This window comes from Onychostoma macrolepis, chromosome 04 (assembly GCF_012432095.1).
Source record: "Onychostoma macrolepis isolate SWU-2019 chromosome 04, ASM1243209v1, whole genome shotgun sequence".
Lineage (NCBI taxonomy): Eukaryota > Metazoa > Chordata > Actinopteri > Cypriniformes > Cyprinidae > Onychostoma > Onychostoma macrolepis.
Window position 1 is genome coordinate 26,095,947 of NC_081158.1, and position 26,469 is coordinate 26,122,415.

Below are 26,469 nucleotides of genomic sequence, written 5' to 3' on the forward strand. Positions count from 1 at the left end.
TAAAATGTGTATATTTAACGTATAATAAAAATAAAAAAAGAATAAAAATGCAACTGTGAATACCTGTTAACTGTAAGTTAGCTTACCATAAATGTTAAAAAAGTTATGCATGTAATACTGTCAGATACTGTAAAACTTTAGTTTTTAATTAGTAGCCTATTTTATTCATCATTTAACCAAGACTGCATATTTTAATATACTGTATATATTAAAATATTTAAAATGTATTAAATTAATATTTTCTGTAAGTAAAAAAAAAAAAAGTATATTAATATATTATGCGGTCTTTTATTTGACCAGATGTATTATTATGGTGGTCATCTCTATGTGTAAATATACAAAAGCAGATATTTATATTAAAGTGTCTTTATAGTCAATGACTGACTATATTTAATTGCTTTTATTCGATTCTGTTTGTAAATGATTCCTTATGTTTATTGTCTTTAGCTTCAGGTTTGGGGGTTGATCCAGCATTACATGTGGATATCTTCCAGGAGTTTGATCTTGTGAGGTCAAGTGCTGGAGTTTCCCAGGTCCAGGGGTTCCACAATGAGAGCAGAGCGTATCTGTTCGAAGGTGCGTGTAACTGGCATTTAACAAGTCAATCGAGCTGGCACGTGATTCTTTACTTTTGTTTTAGTATCAGAGTGTAACTGACATCACAGAAGCTTTTCAGAAAAAAACGCATTCACTGTGAGCTTCATCAATTTAGAGAAATTGGAATCCATTGTCAACATCTGGTGAGAGGAAACAGCCAAGCAGACAGCTGGTTTAGAATGGCATAATTCCAGATCCCACTTAATCTCTCATGAAAAATGGATCAACCCAACAGTGAAGCATCAATCCCAGGAGTAAACAGGCTCCTGTGTTAAGCAGCAAGTTCTTGCCCATCAAAGAACTGTCATCCCATTCAAGAGATATAGTTAATGAGGACAGCGAGTAGAGAAGGGAATAACATCTGGCTCCATGGCTCACTCTGAATGCCAGGATGATGCTGTTTATGGCTCTAGAGTTACAGTATGATAAATAGAACCAGTTACCAAAGAAGTCGGTTTCTAGGGCTTTTAAAATTAAGTTTTTCATGTCATTGACTCCTCTTCTTTCCAGTATTGTATACTCTTTTCTTCTCTCTTCTACTGTACTCTTTCTAAAGTATTACTAAAGTATTAGTTACCAACTAAAGTATTCTGCTAAATTTTGCAGAATTTTTTTGTTATTGATTGCTGGTCACTATTCTGTTCTGTTCTATTCCTGCTCTAGTGTATTCTGTCCTATGTTGTTCTATTCTTTGTATTTTCTATATATGCTCTACTGCATTCTATTGTATTCTATTCTATTCTATTCCTGCTCTAGTGTATTCTGTCCTATTTTGTTCTATTCTTTGTCTTTTCTATATATGCTCTGCTGCATTCTATTCTATTCTATTCTATTCTATTCTATTCTATTCTATTCTATTCTATTCTATTCTTTTCTTTTCTATTCTATTCTTGCTCTAGTGTATTCTGTTCTATTTTGTTCCATTCTTTCTCTTTTCTATATCTGCTCTACTGCAATCAATTCTATTCTGTTCTGTTCTTTGTGTGATCTACTGTATTCTATTACTGCTCTAGTGTATTCTGTTCTATTTTGTTCTATTCTTTGTCTTTTCTATATATGCTTTACTGCATTCTATTCTATTCTGTCTTTTCTGTTCTGTCCTTTTCTATGTGTGATCTACTGTATTCTATTCTTTTTTCGGTAATTGCTTATTAGCATGCATATTACTATAATATTAGCCATTTATTAGTACTAATTAAACACACATTAATGCCTTATTCTACATGACTTTATTCTAAATCTCTAATCCTACCCAACACCTAAATTTAACAACTACCTTACTATTAATAAGCAGCAAATTAGGACTTTATTGAGGGGAAAGTCATAGTTAATAGTGAATTAGTGTTCTATATTCTAAAGTGTTACCCTTTTTTCTCTATTCTTTGTGTAGTCTGTACTTGCTCTAGTGTTTTCTTTTCTATTCTGATGTATTCTACGCCTTGTCTATTCTATATCTTCTCTGTTCTATTCTATCCTATCCTATTCTGTTTTGTTTTGTTCTGTTCTATATGCGATCTACTGCGTTCTATAATTTTTTTCTTTATTCTTTGTGTAGTCTGTACTTGCTTTAGTGTATTCTGTTCTACTCTGATCTATTCTATGCCTTGTCTATTCTATATATATATATATATATATACACTGTGTGTATATATATATATATATATATATATATATATATATATATATATATTCTATTCTATTCTATTCTATTCTATTCTATTCTATTCTATTCCTGTTCTAGTGTATTCTGTTCTGTTTTGTTCCATTCTTTGTCTTTTCTATATCTGCTCTTCTTCATTGTTTTCTCTTCTCTTCTCTTCTCTTCTCTTCTCTTCTCTTCTCTTCTCTTCTCTTCTCTTCTCTTCTCTTCTCTTCTCTTCTCTTCTCTTCTCTTCTCTTCTCTTCTCTCTTCTCTTCTCTTCTCTTCTCTTCTCTTCTCTTCTCTTCTCTTCTGTTTGATCTGCTGTATTATATTGTTTTATTCTCTATTCGTTGTGTAGTCTGTACCTGCTCTCCACCTGGTCTATTCTATTTCTTCTCTATTCCTTTCTGTTCTGTTCTGTTCTGTTCTCTCTACTTTATGAATCTATTTTTGTATTATTTGTGTATTCTATGCTATTGAATATTTATTCTCTTCTATTCTATTCCATTCTATTCTAGTCTTCTCTTGTATTCTGTTCTGTTTGGTTCTATTCTATTCTGTTCATTCTATTCCATTTCTACATCTACTCTACTCTGTTCTATTCTGTTTTATTATATGTCTGGTCTACTGTATCCTGTTCCATTTGTCTGTCTTTGTCTGTTCTATTCTACACTATCCTGTCTGCTGCATTTTTTCTATTCTATTCTATTCTATTCTGTTCTGTTCTGTTCTGTTCTGTTCTGTTCTGTTCTGTTCTCTTCTATTCAATTCTTTTTCTCGTTTTTCTCTCTCACTCTATTATACTGTTTCTGTTCTTTGTTCTGTTCTATTTCATTCCATTCTGTGTATTTGGAAGGCTGTTTTAGCAGATCTGTCTATAGCATCGGTGTCCCTCTGGTGATTTATAGCTGGTTGTTTATCCAGATTGACATCCCGCTTTGAGCAGTTTGGGGTTAAGTGTCTTGCTCAAGGGCACAATGGTGATGGTCATTCTCTGCTTTCTGGCTCAACTGCTCTTCGGCACCTTAGGACAAAACCACCAACCTTTTAGTTACTTAAGCGCTATGCTGTCACCACTCCCATGACCTCTGATGATGACAGATTTTTATGCGTGCAGTAACGTTCTAGGTTTGCAGTTAGCCAGCATCTGTGTCATCACTTCTGTTCCGCACTGCAGTATGAATGGTGTATGAGACATTGCTGCTCTGGGGAATGTATTCATACTGTATACATTGTACGTGTGCAACTGTACACCCATAACCACATCCACATTGCATTAGACAGACTTAGGGATGCATGCATATTTGGTAGGGGGAAAAAAGTCTGACATTTTATGATAAGCAGAAGCATTTGATATCTGTGGAGGCAATAGTCTTGTTCTAATTTGGGAAGATGGCACCTCCACAGTATTGATTGGCGCTCCAGTAAATGCCAGTGGGATTGCGGAATTGGGATCTAACAGACAGGCTTCGAGACAAGGTCATAAATGTGCAGAATGCAGATGAGAGACCTATCAATGTCCGTCAATGACATCCATGCTGTGCTGTTTATACAGGAGAGGAGAGGAGAAAAGAGAAGAGGAGAGGAGGAGGAGGAGGAGGAGGAGGAGGAGGAGGAGGGGGAGATATTAAAGATAATTCAAGGCTAAACATGTTATAGTGCCACTGTAGCCAGACATTGTGCTATTGAGTAAGTGCGGGTGGGCGGTATGAACAAAATCTTATATCTTGGTATGAGTAATCACAGTTACATATTTATCACAGTATGCTCACAGAAAAAAAGAGTACAGACCTGTCACTGAGGTGGTACCTCAAAAGGTACTAATTTGTACTTGTAAAGTACTATGATACAAAGATGAAAGAGATCCGCACTCGTCCAGATTCAGCCCAAAAGGCTTATTTCATTTATTTTTCAGAGGTCACAAAAATATGTGCAAAAAGGTGCAAAAGTGCAGAACGTTTTCCGGTATTAACCCTTCCTCAGTGCCATGTATTTTTGCTGGAGTCATGAGATTTTTATTGGTATATATTTCTATGTTTCTTTCTACTCCTGCTTGGTAGCACATGGCACTGAGGAAGGGTTAATACCCGAAAACGTTCTGCACCAGTGGCGTAGCAAGTCAGCCCTTGGCCCATATGCAAAAAATTTGTAGGCCCCCCCCCCAATAAGCTTTGTGCTTTTTTATTATAATACGAAGTCTCATCCTTCTGTAAATTTTAAGATCAGATAAACAATAAATGTGTTTACGCTCTTTTATTTGTAGTGAGGTAACTTCGCCTCAGTTCAAGCGGCATGTGAATCAATTATATTTACCTCTTTAATATTTGCAGCACGAAATAAATGAATAAATATTTGAATGCACATTGAAAAAAAAATCAGAACAATTGATTAAAAACGAATGTCTCATGAAATCGATCAATTAGAGTTTCAAAACCATCTATAAGCCTACGTTTTATTGCTGTTTTTCATGTTAAGAATGATAGGTTGGATGCTACAGACTTTTCTTTTTCTTTTTTTTTTGCAGAGTGTAATTTTCACATTAACTTCAAACAAAATAACATGATATTATTATTGTAATTTTGACTTTATTCTTAAAATAGTATGACGTTAATCTTATTTAGTTAAAATGCCGTTGTAGGGTATTTGTACTGTCTGCAAACACAATCTTGGCACAAAGCCCCAAAAAACAAAACAAAAAAATAAATAAATAAAAATAAAATAGTATGAAGTTGACGACCCTGACTCCCCATATCTCCTCATTTGGACGCGCCTTTAGAGAGAAATGCATATTTAGGATTATATAGGCTAATGAAAGAGTTTTTAATTTTGATTTGAATTATTTAGTTGTAAAGTAAATGTAATTTATAGCATTCTATAAATATATTTATCATGTCAGTGAAGCAAGTATTTGCTGAGTTTCAGTTCAGTTTTTGTGAAGTGTTCCTGCTTAAGATCAAGACCACCCTGTTTGCTTTCTTTATTTTACAATAGCAAAACGTTTTCTTGCACACAAATGAAACTAACTATTTGCAGCTTCGAATGATGTATATACACTCTTACCTTTATTAGGAAAAATTACGGCGTATTTTAATTCTCCAATCTTATTAAGAAAAAAAAATGCAAGTGATCTCGCTAGCGCCTCCATGTCCTTCAAAGCGCTAAAGCTTCCACTTTTAGCACAAACGATTTGATATGTATCACACATTTATCTTACATTTTTTAATTTATATTGTGAAATGCATGAAGTTTTTTATGTCTCAAATCGTGTTTATTTGAGAAGGCTAAACTGATCAAACATATGCTCAACTCACTGTCTGGCACTGGCTGCTTGGTATTTAAAAAAAAAAAAAAAAAATTGAATTTAACAAACATTTGAAAATGCTCCAATCATGTTTCTAAATTAACTTAAAGAACCAAACTAAATATAACCACTTTATGAAATACAACCACTTTTGGTTTTAAGAACCAAAACTGAACTTTTTTCATGGCTGCAACAGCAGCTGTGTAAAGGGGAAGAGAGAGAGAGAGAGAGAGAGAGAGAGAGAGAGAAAAGACACGGGCTCGGGTCGGACTCGGGCGGAGAATTCTGATAAGCTGTCAGACAAGGGCCGGGTCCGTGCAGGGATCTATATTCGTTTCCTTGTTTCAATAAAAGTTCCTCCTCAGCTCAGTGGGCCCCCAATCTGCCCGGGCCCTTATGCACCTGCATACTCTGCATATCCAGACGCTACGCCCCTGGTTCTGCACTTTTGCACATTTTTGCACATATTTTTGTGACCTCTGAGCAATAATCGAAATAAGCCTTTTGGGCTGAATCTGGATGAGTGCAGATCTTTTTCATCTTTGTATCATGTTTTTTTTTGGATCTACGCACCCTACAGTATGTTATTTGCCTACTGGATTTTTGGACGAGTGTTTGGCGCTACGACCTTTTCTATTTGTACTTGTAAAGTACTAAATTGGTACTAATAAGTAAATAAGGTACAAAGATGTACATTTTTAGCTTTGTACTCCAAAGACAGCTTCACACCTTTTTTCTGGGAGTGTAGTCATATTTGTTGGGAATTCAGCAAAAATAGTTTATATTTTAGGTCAAATTTAAAGGTATAGACCAAAAAATAAACCCATTCTGTCAATTTTTACTTATCAGTATTATTAACCAATAAGACTTTTTTGGAACACAAAATGTGAATTTTGAAATATCCTGTACATTGTTTTCAATATAATGAAAGTAAATGAGGACCTAGGCTGTCAAACTCCAAAATGTCAAATTAAGCACCAAAACTATCATAAAAGTGGTCCATATACATTGTAGAATCATATGAAAGAATGATGAGATTCTTTTCAATGAATCTGTTGATTCAGTTCACAAATCCTGAATGATTCATTCATGAATTAAACTAATCAGGTAATCATTTTTAGCTCACTGACTGAATCAGTTACAGCCCACTGGATTGGAAGATTATCAGTGAATAATGACTTAAATTTTGGCCTCATGAGATGTTTGGTCCACTGTTAATATACTTACTTATATAGTGATTTTGCATTCAAAATGTCTCCTTTTATGTCCCACAGAATATTATGATTCACATTACAATTTTTGGATAGATACTTTATTAAGATTACTTTGTTATTTCTATTTAATTGTTTCCTCTTTTAATTTTAATCTGATGGACAAAAGCGCAAAAATAACCTATAGCTGAATCTCTACCCTTTAACATGACGTTAAACATCAAAATGCCTAATATGCATCTGTAAGTCTGAGTGTGAGTGTGTTTCGCTGAATAACTTGTTCTGACTGAATGAATTAATGAGCAAAGGGATGGAGCAGGGTGGAAGCAAACAATAAAAGAAAGAAGTTTGGCACAATTGTACCTCTTCTGCCAGACCTGGTGCAGACTGGATCTTTTAAATGCCAGGATCAGATTCCTGCTCATTCATCAGCTATTTGAGCATGCAGCTGCCAAGAGGGACATCAGCTAAGTGTTTCTCCTGTGCACACTGATGCCGTCTGGACGAGACAAATACTCTACGTCGCTCGTATCCCACATTCCCCAGCTGAGATTCCATGTCTCGACTTCGTGTCTCCAGTACGATGACATTTTTTTGCAGAGGCTTAAAGGGATAGTTCACTCAGAAATCATTTACTCACCCTCATGTCATTTCAAACCTAACTTTCTTTCTTATGGAAAACACAAATGGAGATTTCATTTTTGGGTGAACTATTTAAGTCTCTAACCCTTTAAGTCTCTGCAAAGACAAATGTGGGGAAAAAATGGGTCCCACTTTATATTAGGTGGCCTTAACTACAATGTACTTACATTTGAATTAATAATTTGATACAATGCACTTATTGAGTACATGCTGGTTTTTACATTGTACTTATATTTTTAAAAATACCTGTATGTAGTTACATCTGTAATTCATTTCTGTAATTACATTTATAATTACTCTGTTGACCCATCCCTTACATCTTAACCCACCCTTAAACCTACCCATACCACCAAACCTGTCCCTAACCTTACCTGTGTCCCACCTCAATAGCAGTAAAAGTGTTTTGCAATACAATAAGTACATTGTACTTATTTTTTTGATGTAGGTACATAGTAGTTAAGGCCACCTAATATAAAATGTGACCAAAAAATGCAAACTGTTCCTTTAATACATGCATCTGTGACATTTCTACCAACCAAACCACTGCTTTGAGGCACTGAATAATGGACCTATGTCTTCTGATTAATGCGATGTTAACTTGAGGAGAGACACTTGTTCGTTTTGTCATTATAATAGGCCTTGAATAATTCATCAGTTGTAAATGAGTTTTTTTACATTGGCTTTAAATTTTCATTAAGGTACGTTAGGACACACTTTTAAGCACTTGCATCATAAGTAGCCTGACTCGTGATCAATTTAAGTGCTTTTTTACATGTAATTGCTCATATTATTGGTGGCATTGATACTCAGCATCATTAGGAAAACTCACCAGCAATCTTCTTGAAGGTTTTTAATTTCAATTCTGCCAGAATAGTGTCACCCGAGTTACATAATTTGCATCACACTGAGTTTCTCGCTCCCAGGAGCCCAGTTCTCGTTTATCGTTATTGAAGTTATTGGTTCTCTTGAGGCGTAGCAGGGCTGTGGTGTTTGATAACTTGGAGCGATTGATTACAGATTCAGATTACTGATTACCTCCTTGCTCGGTGGTGATTGTGTCCTCATGGCCTGGAAATAAGGAACTTAAATGTTCCTTAAATGAGATGAATAGTAGCATTTTTTATGTTTATTTAAAAACTGATATATAATGTTTATATTATATTATTAAATATATTTGATATGTGTTTTACATTTTTTATTTATGATTTATATATTTAGCTAACAAAATTGTTTTCTTATTTATTAAATTTCAATATTTTGCTGACTATTTTCTGTATAGATTTGTAACTATTTATTTATTTATTTAGCTCTTTTATTATGTGTAACATTTTTTTCTGTATATTTTGCTAACTGTCTGCAGATATTTGTAATTTACTTATTTATTTGTTTCTTTATATTTAATGATTAGCTGACTCTATCTGTACAGATTTGTAACCATTTTTTTTTATTTGGCTCTTTTATTATTTTTTTACTTTTTTTCTGTAGTTTTTTATGTTTAATATTTTGCTAACTGTCTCCACAGATTTGTAATTTACTTGTTTGTTTGTTTAAATTTAATGATTTGCTTTACGGATTTTTAACCTTTTATTTATTTAGCTAACTATTTATTTATATTTCAATATTTAGATAAATCCTTTTCTGTTCAGATTTATTTATTTATATATATTTAATATTTTGTTAACTCTCTGCACATATTTATTTATGTATAGCTAACTATTTATCAGTACAGATTTGTAACTATTTTTTATTTACTTTGTATATTTTTAAATGTATTTATTTAAAGAGTCATTAATGGTAATCTGCATAATTTCCAAGACGATAGCCACCAGCAGTCCTTAGTTGCTCTCTGACCTTTAAATGCTGCCATCTTACGACTAGCCTTTGATTTACAGCACGTTAATACAACCCTCAATGATGAGATGGATTGAAGAATAGCACATCTGAGACGAAGTGTCGATCCAATGGGAATTAATTGGAGAGGTGTCCAGGAAAAAAACATGTTTTCCTAGCACTTCCCCAGAGGACTTTAATGCTGATACTTGTGAACTGTCCTGGAATCCATTAGATCAGCTGCGGTGTCCTCTGCGGATTGTTGAGGTTACCAGGTTAGCTTCAGCTCACTGTCATACAGTGTATTTGATTAATGAAGGTGCTGAAACTCCGCCTCATTCCTGGCGTACAATAGGCTCACGGCTGTAGCTTACAGCTCCCCTGAGCTTTACTTGACAATAGCTACAGAACATTAGTGTTCCCCGGTTGGCTTTATGTGTGTGTGTGTGTGTGTGTGTGTGTGTGTGTGTGTGTGTGTGTGTGTGTGAGTGTGTGTGTGTGTTGTATGATTTTTACCCTGTGAGAGGACCAGACCCAGACATTTCTTATGTTTTGACAGGACTGATTTAAACAATCATCCCTGAGGAGACAGTCAACTTCCTGTGTCCTCCTCCAACTCATCAGCTCTCGCAGTGTGTTTCCTCCTTCCTTCTGTCTCTTTTTTTAATATCTGTTCAATGCCACTCACATCAATATCACGACATGACCTGCATGTCAGTCTACCATCCTCATTTCCTTAAAATTGTTCTTTGTATGCTCCAATGATATCTTTAATACTTAAATGAATTCCCATTCATTTCAATGGTTGTTGCTCAGCGACTGCCTTCTTTGCTCTTTATTCCTAAACGCTTTAGCAACTATCCTTCTTTGATGTCACAAGGCAGCAATTCAATAAAGTATATGTAATTTATATGTTGTTTTTATGCACAAAATTGCATTAATGGCAAAAAAAAGAGAAGCTTTTTGATTACAGATGGTGTAGTTTACCTGCCGAGGCTAATTGGTTTATGCTAGCTAGTCAAACTTTGACCCCTTGATATTTATCATGCTCATTTATTCTGCTTAGTTCAGTATTCACACCGGCTTCAGAGTGGATATTTAAACATAAATATCACCAGATGCTCCCGTTGGCTCAAAACGGCCATAATAGTTCCATAGCTACATCATGGTCTGGAAGCTAAAGACTGTTTCTGCCTCAAAGCCACTTTTGCTTGGTACCAGTAGTGTAAATGTTTAACAAAATCAATTACTGAAAAAGCTGATGATTGTGTTGAATACATAGCTTGAACACACAGTGATGGATGGATCAAATACATCATTGTGACCTGTTCTGGGATCCTTTTAATATACAAAGCTTATAAGATCATATATTCAGTTGATCCAAGTTAAATAAGCAAATGCCTCAGAATTTCTCCTTCACTGATTTTGTCACTCTTTCCATCAGGCACATCAAGGAATGCAAGAGCTTCCCTCAAGGCAGCAGAGAGAATTCTTCAGAAGCTGAGAGGAAGAACTGAGTTCACTCTTTTACTGACCCTCAAACAGGAGAAATTCAGCTCCGGAGTGCTGCTGTCCATCCACTATGGAGAACAGAGGTATCTGTCTGTCTGTCTGTCTGTCAGCTTGCCTATCTATTGGGCTGTCTGTGCATCCATTCTTCCAGTAGGCTTTTGCTCCAGTAGAACCTTCTTTCTATTTTTTTCTGTTTAATTCACTGTTCCTCAGAGGAACACATAATCAGTTCTCCTGATGGAATGTCTGTAACACTTCTGATTGGGGTGTCCACTGACATTTCTTAAACACACACAGTATTGATTCTACCATCTCTTTAAGGTCAGCACTCGGAGTCCAGGCCAAGAGATTCACGGATCACTGCTCCTCTTCACATTCATTCAAAACTCCTACATTCCCTTGAGCCGCATTATTCCCTGCTGCTTTGGCACATACCAGAATTTAATAACGACCGCTTGGCAGCTTAACCTGCAGAAGTCTTGTGCACGGGAACATTAGAACTAACAGAAAACATTTTGGCAGCAGTTATTTCCTGCAGTTCTTAGATTTCAAGCATGATTATGACTTTTCACAAGGATAAATCTGTTTTTTTGGCTTTCTCCTCAGGTTTCTGGAGGTAGAAAGCAGCGGTCTGCGTAATGAGATTCGTCTCTTCTTCCAAACCTCAGACCAACGGCAGCAGAGAGAGGTCTTCCCCTATAGTCTAGCAGATGGACATTGGCACAAAGTCTCCCTGGCATTCAGTGCCACCCAAGTGGTGCTCCATATTGACTGCAACAGGTGAATGGCTTGAGAACCACCAGAGATAGATTTTAATGCCATGTAGTAGTCCGTATCAATGTTCACTCACGTGTTGCTTTTTATTTTATACTTGCTTTCAGAATTTACGAAAGGATTGTGGAGATGCCATCTATGGACTTTCCCAAAGGAACAAACATCTGGCTTGGTCAAAGAAATGATGCCCATGGGTTCTTCAAGGTACAACATAATCTTGTACATTAAAAATAGCCCATAAAACATGTAAAATTGCATGTTTGTCTTTCTACATCTCTGTGACTTTCTTTCTGTCATGTCTTTCTGTCAGGGAGTGATGCAAGATGTTCAGTTGGTTGTCATACCCCATGGATATGTCATCCAATGTCCAGATCTCAACCGTAGTAAGTGCATACTTTCAGAAAAAAAAAAAACCTTTGCACTTTGTTTACTTACTGGTCTGGAAATGGCATTAATGTACATCCACCAATTTTCAGCTTGTCCCACTTGTAATGATTTCCATGGGCTGGTTCAGAAAATCATGGAACTTCAAGATATTTTGGCTAAAACATCAAGCAAGGTAAGTACATAGAAAATGTTTAGCATTGTGGTATCCTGTGTTTAAAAATTATTTTGCTTTAATGCAGAACAGCTGTTGAATTTTGTCACAGTTTCATTAATTTCAATCTGTTCAATGAAATGTGTAATATTGAAGGTTTTTAAATCCATTTGCATTTGGGCTACATGAATAATAAATAAATCATTTGAGCAGAGAATTTTCAGTTCCCACCATGTTTAGCATGATGAGAAGTTAAATGTTGAATGAAGTGTCATTTTATGTGTTTTGAGCAAAATGACAAAATTTTGTTAGATTTTAAGTAGTTAGTTTTTAAATTTTCGGGTTACCTGTGTGGTGAAAAAATATTGCTTTTAGCATGCTAATGTTGCTATTATTAACTGTTAGCAGTGGTGTATAAAGTACCTGAAAGCCATACTCAAGTAAAACCGTTAATTTGATGTGTCTCATTTTATTGAGACTTACTCAATTCTCTCTCCAGTACACAAAGTTTATAGTGTTTGTGTTGGATGTCAGTAGGTCTATTTAATGGCCTTAATAGTGAATACCACAAATGCTGCCTTCATCGTAAATCTTTTATTTCCCTCTCTTTCTGACATTTATTGTTTTTGCTTGCTCTTCATTTTTTTTTATCGCTTCCCTCTATATTGATTCATCATTCAGTCTCACCCTCTCTTCTTCCTCATGTCTTCATTGCGCTGTAGTTGGCACTTGCCGAAGAGAAGATGAAGTACTTGGATGGTTGTTACTGTGAGAGGACATGCTCCCTGAATGGAGAGATATACAGGGACGATGATGCTTGGATAGATGGATGCAGAAACTGCACGTGTTCAGTAAGTTTATGTATTGCCAGGACGGAATGACTTAGTTTTTTTGGGGTAGGAATTCAAACAAGAGATGGCTTTTCGAACTACAAGCTCAAGGGCCATTCACAGTGACAGCAATTTTCAGCGACAAAGCAACTGGAAGTCATTCTTTTCAGTAAAAGCTGAGAAGACATGAGTGACAGTACAAATTATGCAAATGAGCAATGATGTGATGTGACTACTACTACTACTACTGCTGCTGTGGGAGCTTGTTTCCACAATATCCTTCAGAGCCTCTAAGGGGACATGGGGATGAAATATGAGACGGGAGGAAGAATTATATTTCAGTGCCTTTGCATTCTTTCATGAAAATATTGCATTTCTTTGCGAAACATTTGTGCTTTCTTGCAAAAGTATTACGTTCCCCTAAGAAACTTTGCATTCTCTCTCAAAACTATTACGTTCCCTCAAGAAACTTTGTGTTCTCTCACAAAACATTTGCATTTTCTCACAAAACATTTGCGCTGTCTTGCAAAACTATTACGTTCCCCCAAGAAACTTTGTGTTCACTCACAAAACATTTGTATTCTCTCGCAAACCATTTGAATTCTCTCTCAAAACTATTATGTTCGCTCGCAAAACATTTGTATTCTCTCGCAAAACATTTGCGTTCTCTTGCAAAACTACTACGTTCCCCGAAAGAACTTTGTGTTTGTTCACAAAACATTTGCATTCTCTCGCAAAACATTTACATTCTCTTGCAAAACTACTACATTCCCCGAAAGAACTTTGTGTTCGCTCACAAAACAATTGCGTTCTCTCAGAAAACATTTGAATTCTCTCGCAAAACTATTACATTCCCCCAAAAAACTGTATTCTCTCGCAAAACATTTGCATTCTCTCTCGCAAAACATTTACATTCTCTTGCAAAACTACTACATTCCCGAAATAACTTTGTGTTCGCTCACAAAACAATTATGTTCTCTCAGAAAACATTTGAATTCTCTCGCAAAACTATTACATTCCCCCAAAAAACTTTGTGTTCTCTCACAAAACATTTGCATTCTCTCGCAAACCATTTGAATTCTCTTGCAAAACTATTACGTTCCCCGAAATAACTTTGTGTTCGCTCACAAAACAATTGCATTCTCTCACAAAACATTTGTATTCTCTCACAAAACAATTGCATTCTCTCACAAAACATTTGTTTTCTCTCACAAAACATTTGTATTCTCTCAAGAAAACATTTGTATTCTCTCACAAAACATTTGTATTCTCTCGCAAAACATTTGTATTCTCTCGCAAAACATTTGCATTCTCTCGCAAAACATTTGTGTTCACTCACAAAACATTTGTATTCTCTCGCAAACCATTTGAATTCTCTCTCAAAACTATTATGTTCGCTCACAAAACAATTGCGTTCTCTCAGAAAACATTTGAATTCTCTTGCAAAACTATTACATTCCCCAAAAACTTTGTGTTCTCTCACAAAACATTTGAATTCTCTCAAAACTATTATGTTTGCTCACAAAACATTTGCATTCTCTCACAAAACATTTGTATTCTCTCGCAAAACATTAGCATTCTTTCACAAAACTATTACGTTCCCCCAAGAAACTTTGTGTTCTCTCACAAAACAATTGCGTTCTCTCACAAAACATTTGAATTCTCTCGCAAAACTATTACATTCCCCCAAAAAACTTTGTGTTCTCTCACAAAACATTTGAATTCTCTCTCAAAACTATTATGTTTGCTCACAAAACAATTGCATTCTCTCACAAAACATTTGCATTCTCTCAAAACATTTGCATTCTCTTGCAAAACATTTGTATTCTCTCAAAACTATTATGTTCCTCAGATAAACTTTGTGTTCGCTCACAAAACATTTGCATTCTCTCTCGCAAAACATTTGCATTCTCTCTCGCAAAACTATTACATTCCCCAAAAACTTTGTGTTCTCTCACAAAACATTTGCATTCTCTCGCAAACCATTTGAATTCTCTCAAAACTATTACGTTCCCCAAAAACTTTGTGTTCTCACAAAACAATTGCATTCTCTCATAAAACATTTGAATTCTCTTGCAAAACTATTACATTCCCCAAAAACTGTATTCTCTCGCAAAACATTTGTATTCTCTCACAAAACATTTGTATTCTCTCAAAACATTTGTATTCTCTCATAAAACTATTACATTCCCCAAAAACTTTGTGTTCTCTCACAAAACATTTGCATTCTCTCGCAAACCATTTGAATTCTCTTGCAAAACATTTGTATTCTCTCACAAAACAATTGCATTCTCTCACAAAACATTTGTATTCTCTCACAAAACAATTGCATTCTCTCACAAAACTATTACATTCCCCAAAAACTTTGTGTTCTCTCACAAAACATTTGCATTCTCTCGCAAACCATTTGAATTCTCTTGCAAAACTATTACGTTCCCCGAAATAACTTTGTGTTCGCTCACAAAACAATTGCATTCTCTCACAAAACATTTGAATTCTCTCGCAAAACATTTACATTCTCTTGCAAAACTATTACATTCCCCAAAAACTGTATTCTCTCACAAAACAATTTGTATTCTCTCACAAAACATTTGCGTTCTCTCACAAAACAATTTGTATTCTCTCACAAAACAATTGCATTCTCTCAAAACTATTACATTCCCCAGAAACTGTGTTCTCTCACAAAACATTTGCGTTCTCTCACAAAACATTTGTATTCTCTCACAAAACTATTACGTTCCCGAAATAACTTTGTGTTCGCTCACAAAACAATTGCATTCTCTCACAAAACATTTGAATTCTCTTGCAAAACTATTACGTTCCCCAAGAAACTTTGTGTTTGTTCACAAAACATTTGTATTCTCTCGCAAAACATTTGCGTTCTCTTGCAAAACTACTATGTTCCTGAAATATCTTTGTGTTCACTCACAAAAATTTGAATTCTCTCGCAAAACTATTACATTCCCTCCAGAAACTTTGTGTTCTCTCACAAAACATTTGAATTCTCTTGCAAAACTATTACATTCCCCAAAAACTTTGTTTACTCACAAAACATTTGTTTTCTCTCACAAAACTATTATGTTCCTCAGATAAACTTTGTGTTCGCTCACAAAACATTTGCATTCTCTCGCAAAACATTTGCATTCTCTTGCAAAACTATTATGTTCCTCAGATAAACTTTGTGTTCACTCACAAAACATTTGCATTCTCTCAAACCATTTGAATTCTCTCAAAACTATTACGTTCCCCAAAAACTTTGTTTGCTCACAAAACATTTGCATTCTCTCATAAAACATTTGAATTCTTTCATAAAACTATTACATTCCCCAAAAACTTTGTTCGCTCACAAAACATTTGTATTCTCTCGCAAAACATTTGCATTCTCTTGCAAAACTACTATGTTCCCTGAAATATCTTTGTGTTCACTCACAAAAATTTGAATTCTCTCGCAAAACTATTACATTCCCTCCAGAAACTTTGTGTTCACTCACAAAACATTTGAATTCTCTTGCAAAACTATTACATTCCCCAAAAACTTTGTTTACTCACAAAACATTTGTTTTCTCTCACAAAACTATTACGTTCCCCCAAGAAACTTTGTGTTCGCTCACAAAACATTTGCATTCTCTCGCAAAACATTTGCATTCTCTTGCAAAACTATTATGTTCCTCAGATAAACTTTGTGTTCACTCACAAAACATTTGCATTCTCTCGCAAACCATTTGAATTCTCTCAAAACTATTACGTTCCCCCAAAAAACTTTGTTTGCTCACAAAACATTTGCATTCTCTCGCAAAACATTTGAATTCTTTCGCAAAACTATTACATTCCCCCCAGAAACTGTGTTCTCTCACGAAACATTTGCATTCTTTCACAAAACTATTATATTCCCCAGAGAAACTTTGCATGCGCTCGCAAAACATTTGTATTCTCATGCAAAAGTATTGAATTTCCCTGTGAAACTTTGTTATCTTGCAAAATTATTACGTTCCCCTTTAAAACTTTGCATTCGCTCACAAAACTATTATGTTCCCCAGAGAAACTTTGCATTTGTTTGCAAAACTCTTGTATTCTGTCACAAAAGTATTGTGTTCCCCTGAGAAACTTTGTGTTTGTGTGCAAAACATTTGCATTCTCTTGTGAAATCATTTATGTTCCCCAGAATATAAGCTAAAAATTCAGTTTATAATTAGATTTTTTAATTTTTGAATTTTGACAGTAATATGCATTGATATTAATATCTATATGTATTAATATTATTTATAGTAATGTTTATTTATTTTTTATTATTATTTGTCTTAGTCCATTTGCATTTTTGTAGATATTTTTGCATTTTTGTAGAAAACAAAAATACTAATTTTGTAGTAATTAACAGTACATAAAGTTGGCAAGTCAAGCTGTTTTGTCGCTGTCAGTGTGGGAATGCACCCTCAAGATCAGTTGCATCACACCAGAGTATTTGTTGGGCTTTGTTTTAGTTGTGAATATGTTGAAGATGTTTTGAAGGTGACAATCTGATTTGCCATCAGCATTCATGACAGTCACTTTCTGATTCTGTCAGTTTATGTTGCAGAATCGGTGTAATTGTGAAGGTCTTTTATTGATGATGATGGTGTATGTGTGTTCCACCTACAGAATGGTACGGTGGAGTGCGAGAGTATTTTCTGCCCACCACCTCAGTGTCCCCCTGATACAGCTCCAATCTACATGCCTGGAGCTTGCTGTAAAGAGTGCCAGCGTGAGTATACACACAAACACACACTCACACACACACACACACACAAATGAGGCCATGCGTCTATAGAGGTGCATATATTTGTCAACTTTTCTTCTCTCTCCCTTTGTCTCATGCTTGCTCCCTCATATCTCCAGCATCTCTTTTCGCTATCTTCCTTTCCACTAAAATCTTTTATATAATCGTGCCGCGGTCTTGATGACAAACTGACCACATCCCTTTGTTGCTAGGTTACCGCTGCCACAAATGTGAATGTCAACACACATACAACGCAGTCACACGCTTTCTCTGGTATCATTAATAATTCAAGGGCAGTGTGCAGCGTGTTGTGTTTGAGTGAGCAGAGCTAATGTGCAGAAGCTAATAGCAGTTTGACTGATGACCAGGGCTTTATTTAACACTGTGCTCTGGTAGGCTTAATCTAACATGCTTGTCCGATCGATGCTTTACTGGTTCACATTCCAAAGTGCTTTGTTTTGGCTCTGTCCTATTAATTTCTTGTCTGGATCTAATTTTTGCTTCTTTTTCTCTTTATATCTTTTCGGCTTTAGCCGTGTGTCTGTTCAGAGGAAGAGTGTATGTAGAAGGTGATCGTAAAAGCGTACACGATTCTGAGGGAAACTGTCTGCTGTTTGAATGCAGGGTAAGTAGTGTAACTGCAGGCCAGTGGTCTGACGATTTTCAACAGACCCAGACAGAATCTGACTTTTTCCGCATTTTCGTTTTGCAATTATTTTTGGAGAAAATCTTCTGAAGTCTGTTGGGTGGATGTTTTAATTGGATTCCCTTGAATGATGGAAGTCTGAATGATGTATGATGGTAATTCTGCGGAAATCTGAATTCTACTGATGAAGATTGTGCCTGGGCCTGGTTATGAGTTTCAGTCCCAAGCAGCATTTGAACCTGAATTAGAATTCTGTCTGGGCCTTGTTATGAATTTGATTTTCAGGCAGAATAAGAATTCTCTCTTGGCCTGGTTACAAATTTGAATTCCAAACAAGGGTTGAATTCCAAGCAAATTTTGAATTTAAATTCTGTATGGGCCTGGTTATGAATTTAATTTCCAGGCAGAATTTGAATTCTTTCTACAAGAAGAATTAGAATTCAAATTCTGTCTGTGCCTTTTTATGAATTTGAATTTGAGGCAGAATATGAATTATCTCTCGGCCTTGTTATGAATTTTAGAATTCCAAGCAAGCGATTAAATTCCAAGCTAATTTTGAATTTAAATTCTGTGCCTGGTTATGAATTTGAAGTTCAGGCAGAATATGGCCTGGTTATGAATTCAGACAGATTTCCAGGCAAAATTTGAATTGAGCCCATCTATAAATTTGAATTCCAAGCAACATTTGATTTTGAAAATCCATCCTAAACTCCTAACAGTGTTCTGGAACATGATAGCTGGTTTCTAGCTCATCCAAGCTGGTCATTAACTGGTTTGTCCAAATGTTCCAAAAACCATCTAGACCATCATGGAAGTTGTTTTGTTGCTTGAACCAGCTTAGACCAGTTTTAAAGCAGCTACCATGTTTCAAAATCATATGTTTTACTTGCAGGATAAATTGAATAAAAACGTGTTTTTATGTTTGCAGGATCGAAGTATGCGTAGGGTTGAGATCACTTCTTGTCCAGAGTTAAACTGCCCGGAGTCAGAACAGATCACGCTCACAGACCGCTGCTGCAAAGTGTGCAGAGGTGTGACACACTCAGACACACGCAGAAACAACACACACCCTCTACACTCCGCTGATTGGAGTCATATTAAGGGCAGCCACCTTTGACCACTGCACACACAAACTAGATTTGTGCTCAACACCAAGCCATGACTGTGCATGACAGCACTCATCTATTTTTGCCGCCTTCACACATATAACTGCACACACATAACACCCAGTTTAACAGTGATAATTTAAAGGGCAACATATGCTCAACTTTTTCGCACCTCATACTGTAGTTGAGCCACAGCATTTTTTTGTGTTTTTTATTAGGGTTGTTTTGCTGTTTGTTTTTGTTGTTGTTGTTTGTTTGTTTTGTTTTTTTGCTTTGCTTTGTTTGGTTTTGCTTGCTTTGTTTTGTTTTGTTTGACTTTTTGTTTTTGATTTGTTTTGTTTTTTAATTGTGTCTTTAATTTAATTGTTTTGTTTAATTACATGAATATATAAGTTAAAACAATACATCTTGGTTCCTTGGGAACATTTTATTAACCTTTTTGCCTTCACTGTTTTTTGAAGGGTCCTGTGGTGTGACACATTTTTAAAACCACAAACAGCCTATTTGTACTCTTTTAAGAAAGATTAAAGATAAAGGTCTTTCTCATTTAAATCATTGAAATAAGATCAGTTTTGTACAAACAGCACTGCATAATCAATTATTTGCACTTGTTTTAAGTATAAACAAGTCAAAAACAAAAAAAAGACAAAAAAAAAAACAAGCCAAGTAGGACAAAATGCACTGATAATCAAGATATAATATATGAAAACAAATCTTAATACCTTATCCAAAGTTGCTTCTCAAGTAAACTGAGCTTGTTTAAGGGAGATTTTTTGGAAAAGAAGTAAAAAAAAACAATTAAAAACTCATTAAGAACTCATTTATTTAACAATTATAAAATAATTAGTAAAATGCTATTTAAAATTATTTTAGATGGTGTATAGCCTGTCACACCGCAGGATATGCAATGTCCCTCAAGTATTTCACATCGACTAGCCAGGCGTAGGTGTACAAGAAATCCTCCCAATTCAAAGTAAAGTGTCTTTCAACTATTAGTGCAAGCTGGAAATTTGTCCACATTGGGAAAATTGCGTAAATATAATGCATTAATTTTAAATGCAAGATTTATGCATTGCATCGTACTTCTACTCTATCTGTCTCACTCCCAGGGCATGATTTCTGTGCTGAGGGTCACAGCCGCAATTGTGTGGAGAATTCGGACTGCATTAACCTAGAAGCAGGAGCTTTCTGCAGCTGTAAGGAAGGCTACCATGCGCTCAGGGACGACAGCGCCTACTGCCAAGGTATTAAAATTACCGTTGGCAAACATGCCAATCGTTGATGTATGTATGTTTCTAAATACTATACAAACAAATGAAACTCTAAATCCATCAAACCCTCCGTAGCACCTGTTATTTGACCCCCCACAGATTTGTTCGCTAGAAATTTCTGTTTTGTATAAGCAAATAACTGGGCTTTCACAAATCACCAAATTGCCCGCAATCACAGATGGAGGAGGTGCCAACGAAAGCTGTTGACTGGTGATTACTTAGTGTCTCGCTGAATGAATATTTCAGCACCGCTATTATCCTTACAGCTGTAATTAATGCATTGTAAACCCTAGAGTTCATGCTGTGCGAGTGTGTGTACAGATGTGAAGGAGGGTTCCTGTGGCTCGCTGGCTTTTAATAGGCTGTACCCTTGTCTAAACAAAACATACACGGCAGCCCAGTGAGAATGTGATAGATATCTCTTTTCACACATAAGTCCAATGACTATATATTTTTACCTGCAAACGTGCTTCTGTGGTTTTCTTTTGGTTTTTACGTCCTATTAAAGGAATAGTTCACCCAAAAATATGAAAAATTGCTGAAAATGTACCTTACCTTCAGGCCATCCAAGATGTAGATGAGTTTGTTTCTTCATCAGAACCGATTTGAAGCAATTTAGCATTACATCACTTGCTCACCAATGGATCCTCTGCAGTGAATGGGTGCCGTCAGAATAAGAGTTCAAACAGCTGATAATAACATCACAATAATCTACAAGTAATGCACACGACTCCAGTCCATCAATAACTGTCTTGTGAAGCAAAAAGCTTCATGTTTGTATAATTCATCAAGATTTTTTTTTTTTTACCTTCAAACCATCACTTCGGCCATAATATTGCTTTCTCTAATGAAAAAGTTGAGAGAAATATGCATAGATCAAGTACCATTTACAAACAAAAACACTACAAAACAGTTCTAAACAAACAGCCGTGTTTGTCAGTGGATTTTGATGTGAGAGGACAACAGAGGATGGACTTTTTCACCAGAGGAAGCATTATTATGGATTATAGACTCGTACTATGGTCAAAAGTGACTAATTAAATTTTAAACACCTTAATGATGGATTTGTTTCATGCAGCATGCAGATTTTCACTTAACAGCATGTTAATTGATGGACAGGAGTTATGTAGATTACTTGTGGATTATTGTGATGTTTTTATCAGCTGTTTGAGCTCTCATTTTGATCAAGGCACCCATTCACTGCAGAGGATTCATTGCTTGAACAAGTGATGTTATGATAAATTTCTCAAAATCTCAAAAACTCATTTATATCTTAAATACATCTTGGGTGTACTATTTGTTTAAATTAATTCCCCAAAATGAAAATTCTGTTGTCATTTACTCATCCTCATGTTGTTCCAAACCTTCCTTCTTCCGTGAAATGGACAAGAAGATATATTGAAAGTTGTTTTGCCCATACAATGGGGTCAAAAACATATTTTGCCCTGCAGTAAAATGTATTAACAGTTTTGAACTTCCCTCTGAAGGCAGTTATCTGAAAACATCTTAATTGAAAACCTTAAACTGTGAACAATGAATTGTGATGGCTGTGCTTTAAAGTGATGTGGAGGTGAACAACTTGCTTTGTCTTAATGTGACTCTCACCTTTATCACTGTGAGTCACAGTAGGACGCCTCCAGCATAGACAATCAATAGAAAATTTGGGGGGAAGTGACAGAAGGACTTTTACTCACCTGAAATGCCCTGAAAGCTTCTGTGAGTGTCTGAAAGAACACAGTTGTTACAGTAATGTGGCTCCAAGACTCAGTATGACTTGATAAAATCTGAGACACATCTGAGAGGACCTGCTGGGTCATAATAGCACTCTTTATCAAGCACTGTTGGACTCTTTTAGCATTTGGAAATACAGTATGTTGATTTTCCCTGTTTTGATAACAGTTAGGAAAGAGCCACAGAAACGGGGGAAACTCTTTGTTTATGTGTTTATGCTTCTTGCTGCAATTAACCAATTAATTTTAGTTCACTTATAGTTGAACATCAAAAATCAGCTTTAAATAACTGACAGTGGCCTCTATATGAAAGTTGTGTTAGTGAAAGCCTTGTTAGCTTGTGAAAAATTCTGTATGTTTGCATGTACTGTGCAGTCGATAGTTTGTAGCAGCCTCAGGGTTATGAATAATACCAGTGCCAGTGCAGCTCTGAAATAAACTTTAAATTATTAATTTGGGATTCATATCTTCTAGAACAAAAGCAGCTGAAAAAGGCATTACATTTTCAATTACAGAAGTGATGAGTGAGTTTTTTCTCCTTATTTTAAGCGCTGAATCCTCCACAGAAGACATATTGGGACAGATAAGACTTTGCAGACATTCTCTCCACTATTTAGTTTTGAACCAAACACACTGCTCTGATGAATTTATATTATGTTTACACCATCTTAAAAAGAAAACTTGGCTTTATCAGTTCATTGCTAAAGCAAGTGGTGGGCAAAGGCTATTATTATAATTATTACTTCTCAAAAAAGTGGTTGTCATGCCTCTGCATAAGTTAATAAGAATTATTTTTGGAGAGTATATTGTAAATTATTTAATTTAATTTATTTTTATTTTATTTTATTTTATTTTATTTTATTTTATTTTATTTTATTTTATTTTATTTTATTTTATTTTATTTTATTATTTTATTTTATTATTTTATTTTATTTTATTTTATTTTATTTTATTTTATTTTATTTTATTTTATTTTATTTTATTTTATTTTATTTTATTTTATTTTATTTTTTTTTTTTTTTTTATTTTATTTTTTTTTTACCCTTTGCGCCCTTAGGACAACTTGTTTTTTGTTTTGTTTTGTCGACCCTACATAGGACAAGATGGATGGATGGATGGATTTTTGCTTTAAGCCTGAACCTCACAAAAATCAGTTTTATGCCTACATTTGCTAATGGGGTAAATAAAGATGAACCTCAAAATATTTTTTTTAGAACAAGTTGTAAGCAACTTTTGTTTCTTTACCAATTATATCTTCTAAGAATAATAAAAAGATATTTTTTGTTGGAAATACGACAAAATGCTGATTAAAAACATGAGTTTGTGCTGTATAGATTTAAACAGAGAAAAGAAATGTGAGGAAGATTATATAAAGTGTTCTTGAGGAGGAGAGTGTGGGAGGACCGAAGGACAAGTGTGTATCTATGAAAAGTGTAAGAGAAAAAGCTGGAGGCTGAGAAAGTGAAGGGGGTGGAGGAAAGGGACAGAAAGTGAAAGGTCTAGAAGTGCTCTGTGTTTAGTTAATGCAGTTTAAGGACTGAATTGAGTCACACGTACAGTACTGTATAAGATATTCAAACCTCTTTCTCTTTATTATAGATGTATTTGTAGTCTTTAAATTATCAAGGCTGCTAAAGTTTCAGGTAGATGTACAAAAAGTTTCAAGTTTTTTTTTTTGAAGACAGGGAGTCATATGAGTTTTGAGGCGACAAATGTATGATTAAATAGTTAAAAAATTCATTGAAACTTTCAAACATGGTGTTGGTGTTCCTGCTATTTTGCAGTCTTAACAGTTTCCTGCAGCAGTGTGAACAGTAATGTTCTTCGTACAACAGAACGCTTATGATGTAATGACTGGATCTTCCAGCACCCTTGACAAATGCTGCTAATTGATCACAGCTGCAGTGTGAATGGTGGTTTTCGGCACTGCTTCTTCCCAAATGTTTTGAAAACCGTGTTGTGTTCGGGTCACAGTACAGAGTGTGTCTTGTGTTCTGCTGTGGTTGCAGATATCGATGAGTGCGCGGAGGGGAAACACTACTGCAGGGAGAACACGATGTGTATGAACACACCCGGCTCCTTTATGTGTGTCTGCAACACCGGCTATGTCCGGATTGATGATTACTCCTGCACAGGTGAGTAAAGAAGTCATTAAAATGTGCTTTTGGGCCATAATGCAGGCAGGATTCAAACCCGAATCTCTCAGATGAGCACCATGGCTTAATGTGTCTGAAGTGTTTATAATTAGGTCAACGTACAATAGCTCCAATATGTTTAAAGACCCCATAAATTAATCTAATGTGCTACGTTTGGCATATTTTCTATTATCAGATTTTGTTCCCTCAAATAAACTTTTTTTTTTTTCACTCATTAAAAATGATTCACATTTGTTAATAAGTAGATAGATAGAATTTAAAAAACACAATAAATCATAGAAATAAATTCAATTATTTTAATAATGTTATATGTTAATTCATATTTTATGGATACACTATATTTAATATTTTATTATAATACATATTTTAATATTTAATATTCCCCATTTTTTTTTCCTTCTCTTAAGCACATCAAGGCTGTATTTATTTGATGAAAAACACAGTAAAACAGTAATATTGTAAAATATTATTACAGTTACATTCTGATATACTTTTATCTGAAACATAAAAGTAAACCTAGGAGCCACTGGTTTCTCTGTAGTGTTTAGTTTAATCTTTGCTGTTTTATTATTTATTGTATAATTTTAATATCAGTAAAAATGGAAGTTCATTTAATTATTAATATTTCATTTGTGTTGTAAGATTTCATTTAATTATTAATATTTGAACAAATAAAATGTTATTTTATATATATATATATATATATATATATATATATATATATATATATATATATATATATATACAACTTTAGTGGAATAATAATTACACACAGGAGAGAACAATTTGAGAAAGTGAATTGGCGAAAAAAAGAAAGACAGCATATGTGAAAGTTTTCACTGATGGAAAGTACAGATGGTACATGCTCCTGATCTTTAACTTAAAAAAGCAATTAAATCTCTTCAGGAGTGCAGGATAAGGAAGCAAAACACAACGCAAGGGAACAGCTACGCGATAAATGAGCCTTAGTCCTTCTGTGACCTACTTTAAAAGTGAATTAATTACAATGAAGAGGCCAGGAAGGTTTCTGTCTCAATAAATACACAAAAGCACAAAAAAACTGCACCTGGGCTGCAAGGTGCAATCATGGGCAACAACAATTCAGCTTTTATTTTGGAAACTATTCAAGGTTTTTTTTTCTTTCTGCTGATCACTTAGAAAGCCATGTGTGCTCAAGGCCAGCTGCATTTTTATTATTTATTTTCATTATTTTTCAAGTAGTCTGCAATGCTGCATGTGGTTGTTTTCAAATGGAAAGGGCTGGACTGAAAGCGAACTTTTAATGACATAGTAATATGATTATGCTCAGTGGTTGATGAAAAAGCTTGTATAAATTGAACAGAATTGAGCCCCAAACTTATGTAGAGGTACGGAGACAATTATTCTATGGTTACATTTGCATATCTAGATAATTATTTTAGAAACTGATCCATAAATGGCTGAAATTCTATTCTAGAATCCCAGAAATGGTTCAGAATCTGATTTTGTTTGTCATTTTTAAAGTCAATCCTCAAAGTGTGTGTCTTTTTCTTGAAATGTAAAGGTAAGAGATGTCGTTTCATTTAAATGCAAGTCATGCTGCTTTCATATCCATTTAATGAAACTATTACTTGCAGCAGTTATCAGGTTAATTATATGTGTTTAATCTCTCGTTCTTCCCTCTGGATCTGTTCCCCATTGATGATTGGTTGAAAGCTTTGCGTCTGTTGTTGATTGGCTCAAAGCTGTGTGTCTGCTTCTGTAATTACTGAGGCTGGCTTTCTGATGGCAAAACATTATTATTTTCAATTATTCATGTGTGCAGTCACACAGAGGAAAATATGGCGTATTTTGCCTGTGGGATTATTATGAGATAATCTGCAGGCTGCAGTCACATCAGTCGAAACTGGAATTCATTTCATATGAAGCTGCAATAGACGTTACCTGATTT

At 35.0% G+C, this 26,469-nt stretch overlaps 1 protein-coding gene across 1 annotated transcript in view; it reads left to right on the top strand.

Annotated features, from left to right (window-relative positions):
* Nucleotides 1-26,469, top strand: part of nell2b (neural EGFL like 2b) — a 48,961-nt gene that overhangs the window by 500 nt on the left and 21,992 nt on the right. Inside the window, exons 2-13 of the mRNA XM_058774213.1 lie at nucleotides 448-576; nucleotides 10,668-10,818; nucleotides 11,342-11,515; nucleotides 11,617-11,713; nucleotides 11,820-11,892; nucleotides 11,986-12,068; nucleotides 12,770-12,898; nucleotides 17,513-17,615; nucleotides 18,164-18,255; nucleotides 19,205-19,307; nucleotides 20,492-20,626; nucleotides 24,393-24,518. Coding sequence (XP_058630196.1) covers nucleotides 448-576; nucleotides 10,668-10,818; nucleotides 11,342-11,515; nucleotides 11,617-11,713; nucleotides 11,820-11,892; nucleotides 11,986-12,068; nucleotides 12,770-12,898; nucleotides 17,513-17,615; nucleotides 18,164-18,255; nucleotides 19,205-19,307; nucleotides 20,492-20,626; nucleotides 24,393-24,518 — 1,395 coding nt within the window. The remainder of the gene's footprint in view (nucleotides 1-447; nucleotides 577-10,667; nucleotides 10,819-11,341; nucleotides 11,516-11,616; nucleotides 11,714-11,819; nucleotides 11,893-11,985; nucleotides 12,069-12,769; nucleotides 12,899-17,512; nucleotides 17,616-18,163; nucleotides 18,256-19,204; nucleotides 19,308-20,491; nucleotides 20,627-24,392; nucleotides 24,519-26,469) is intronic.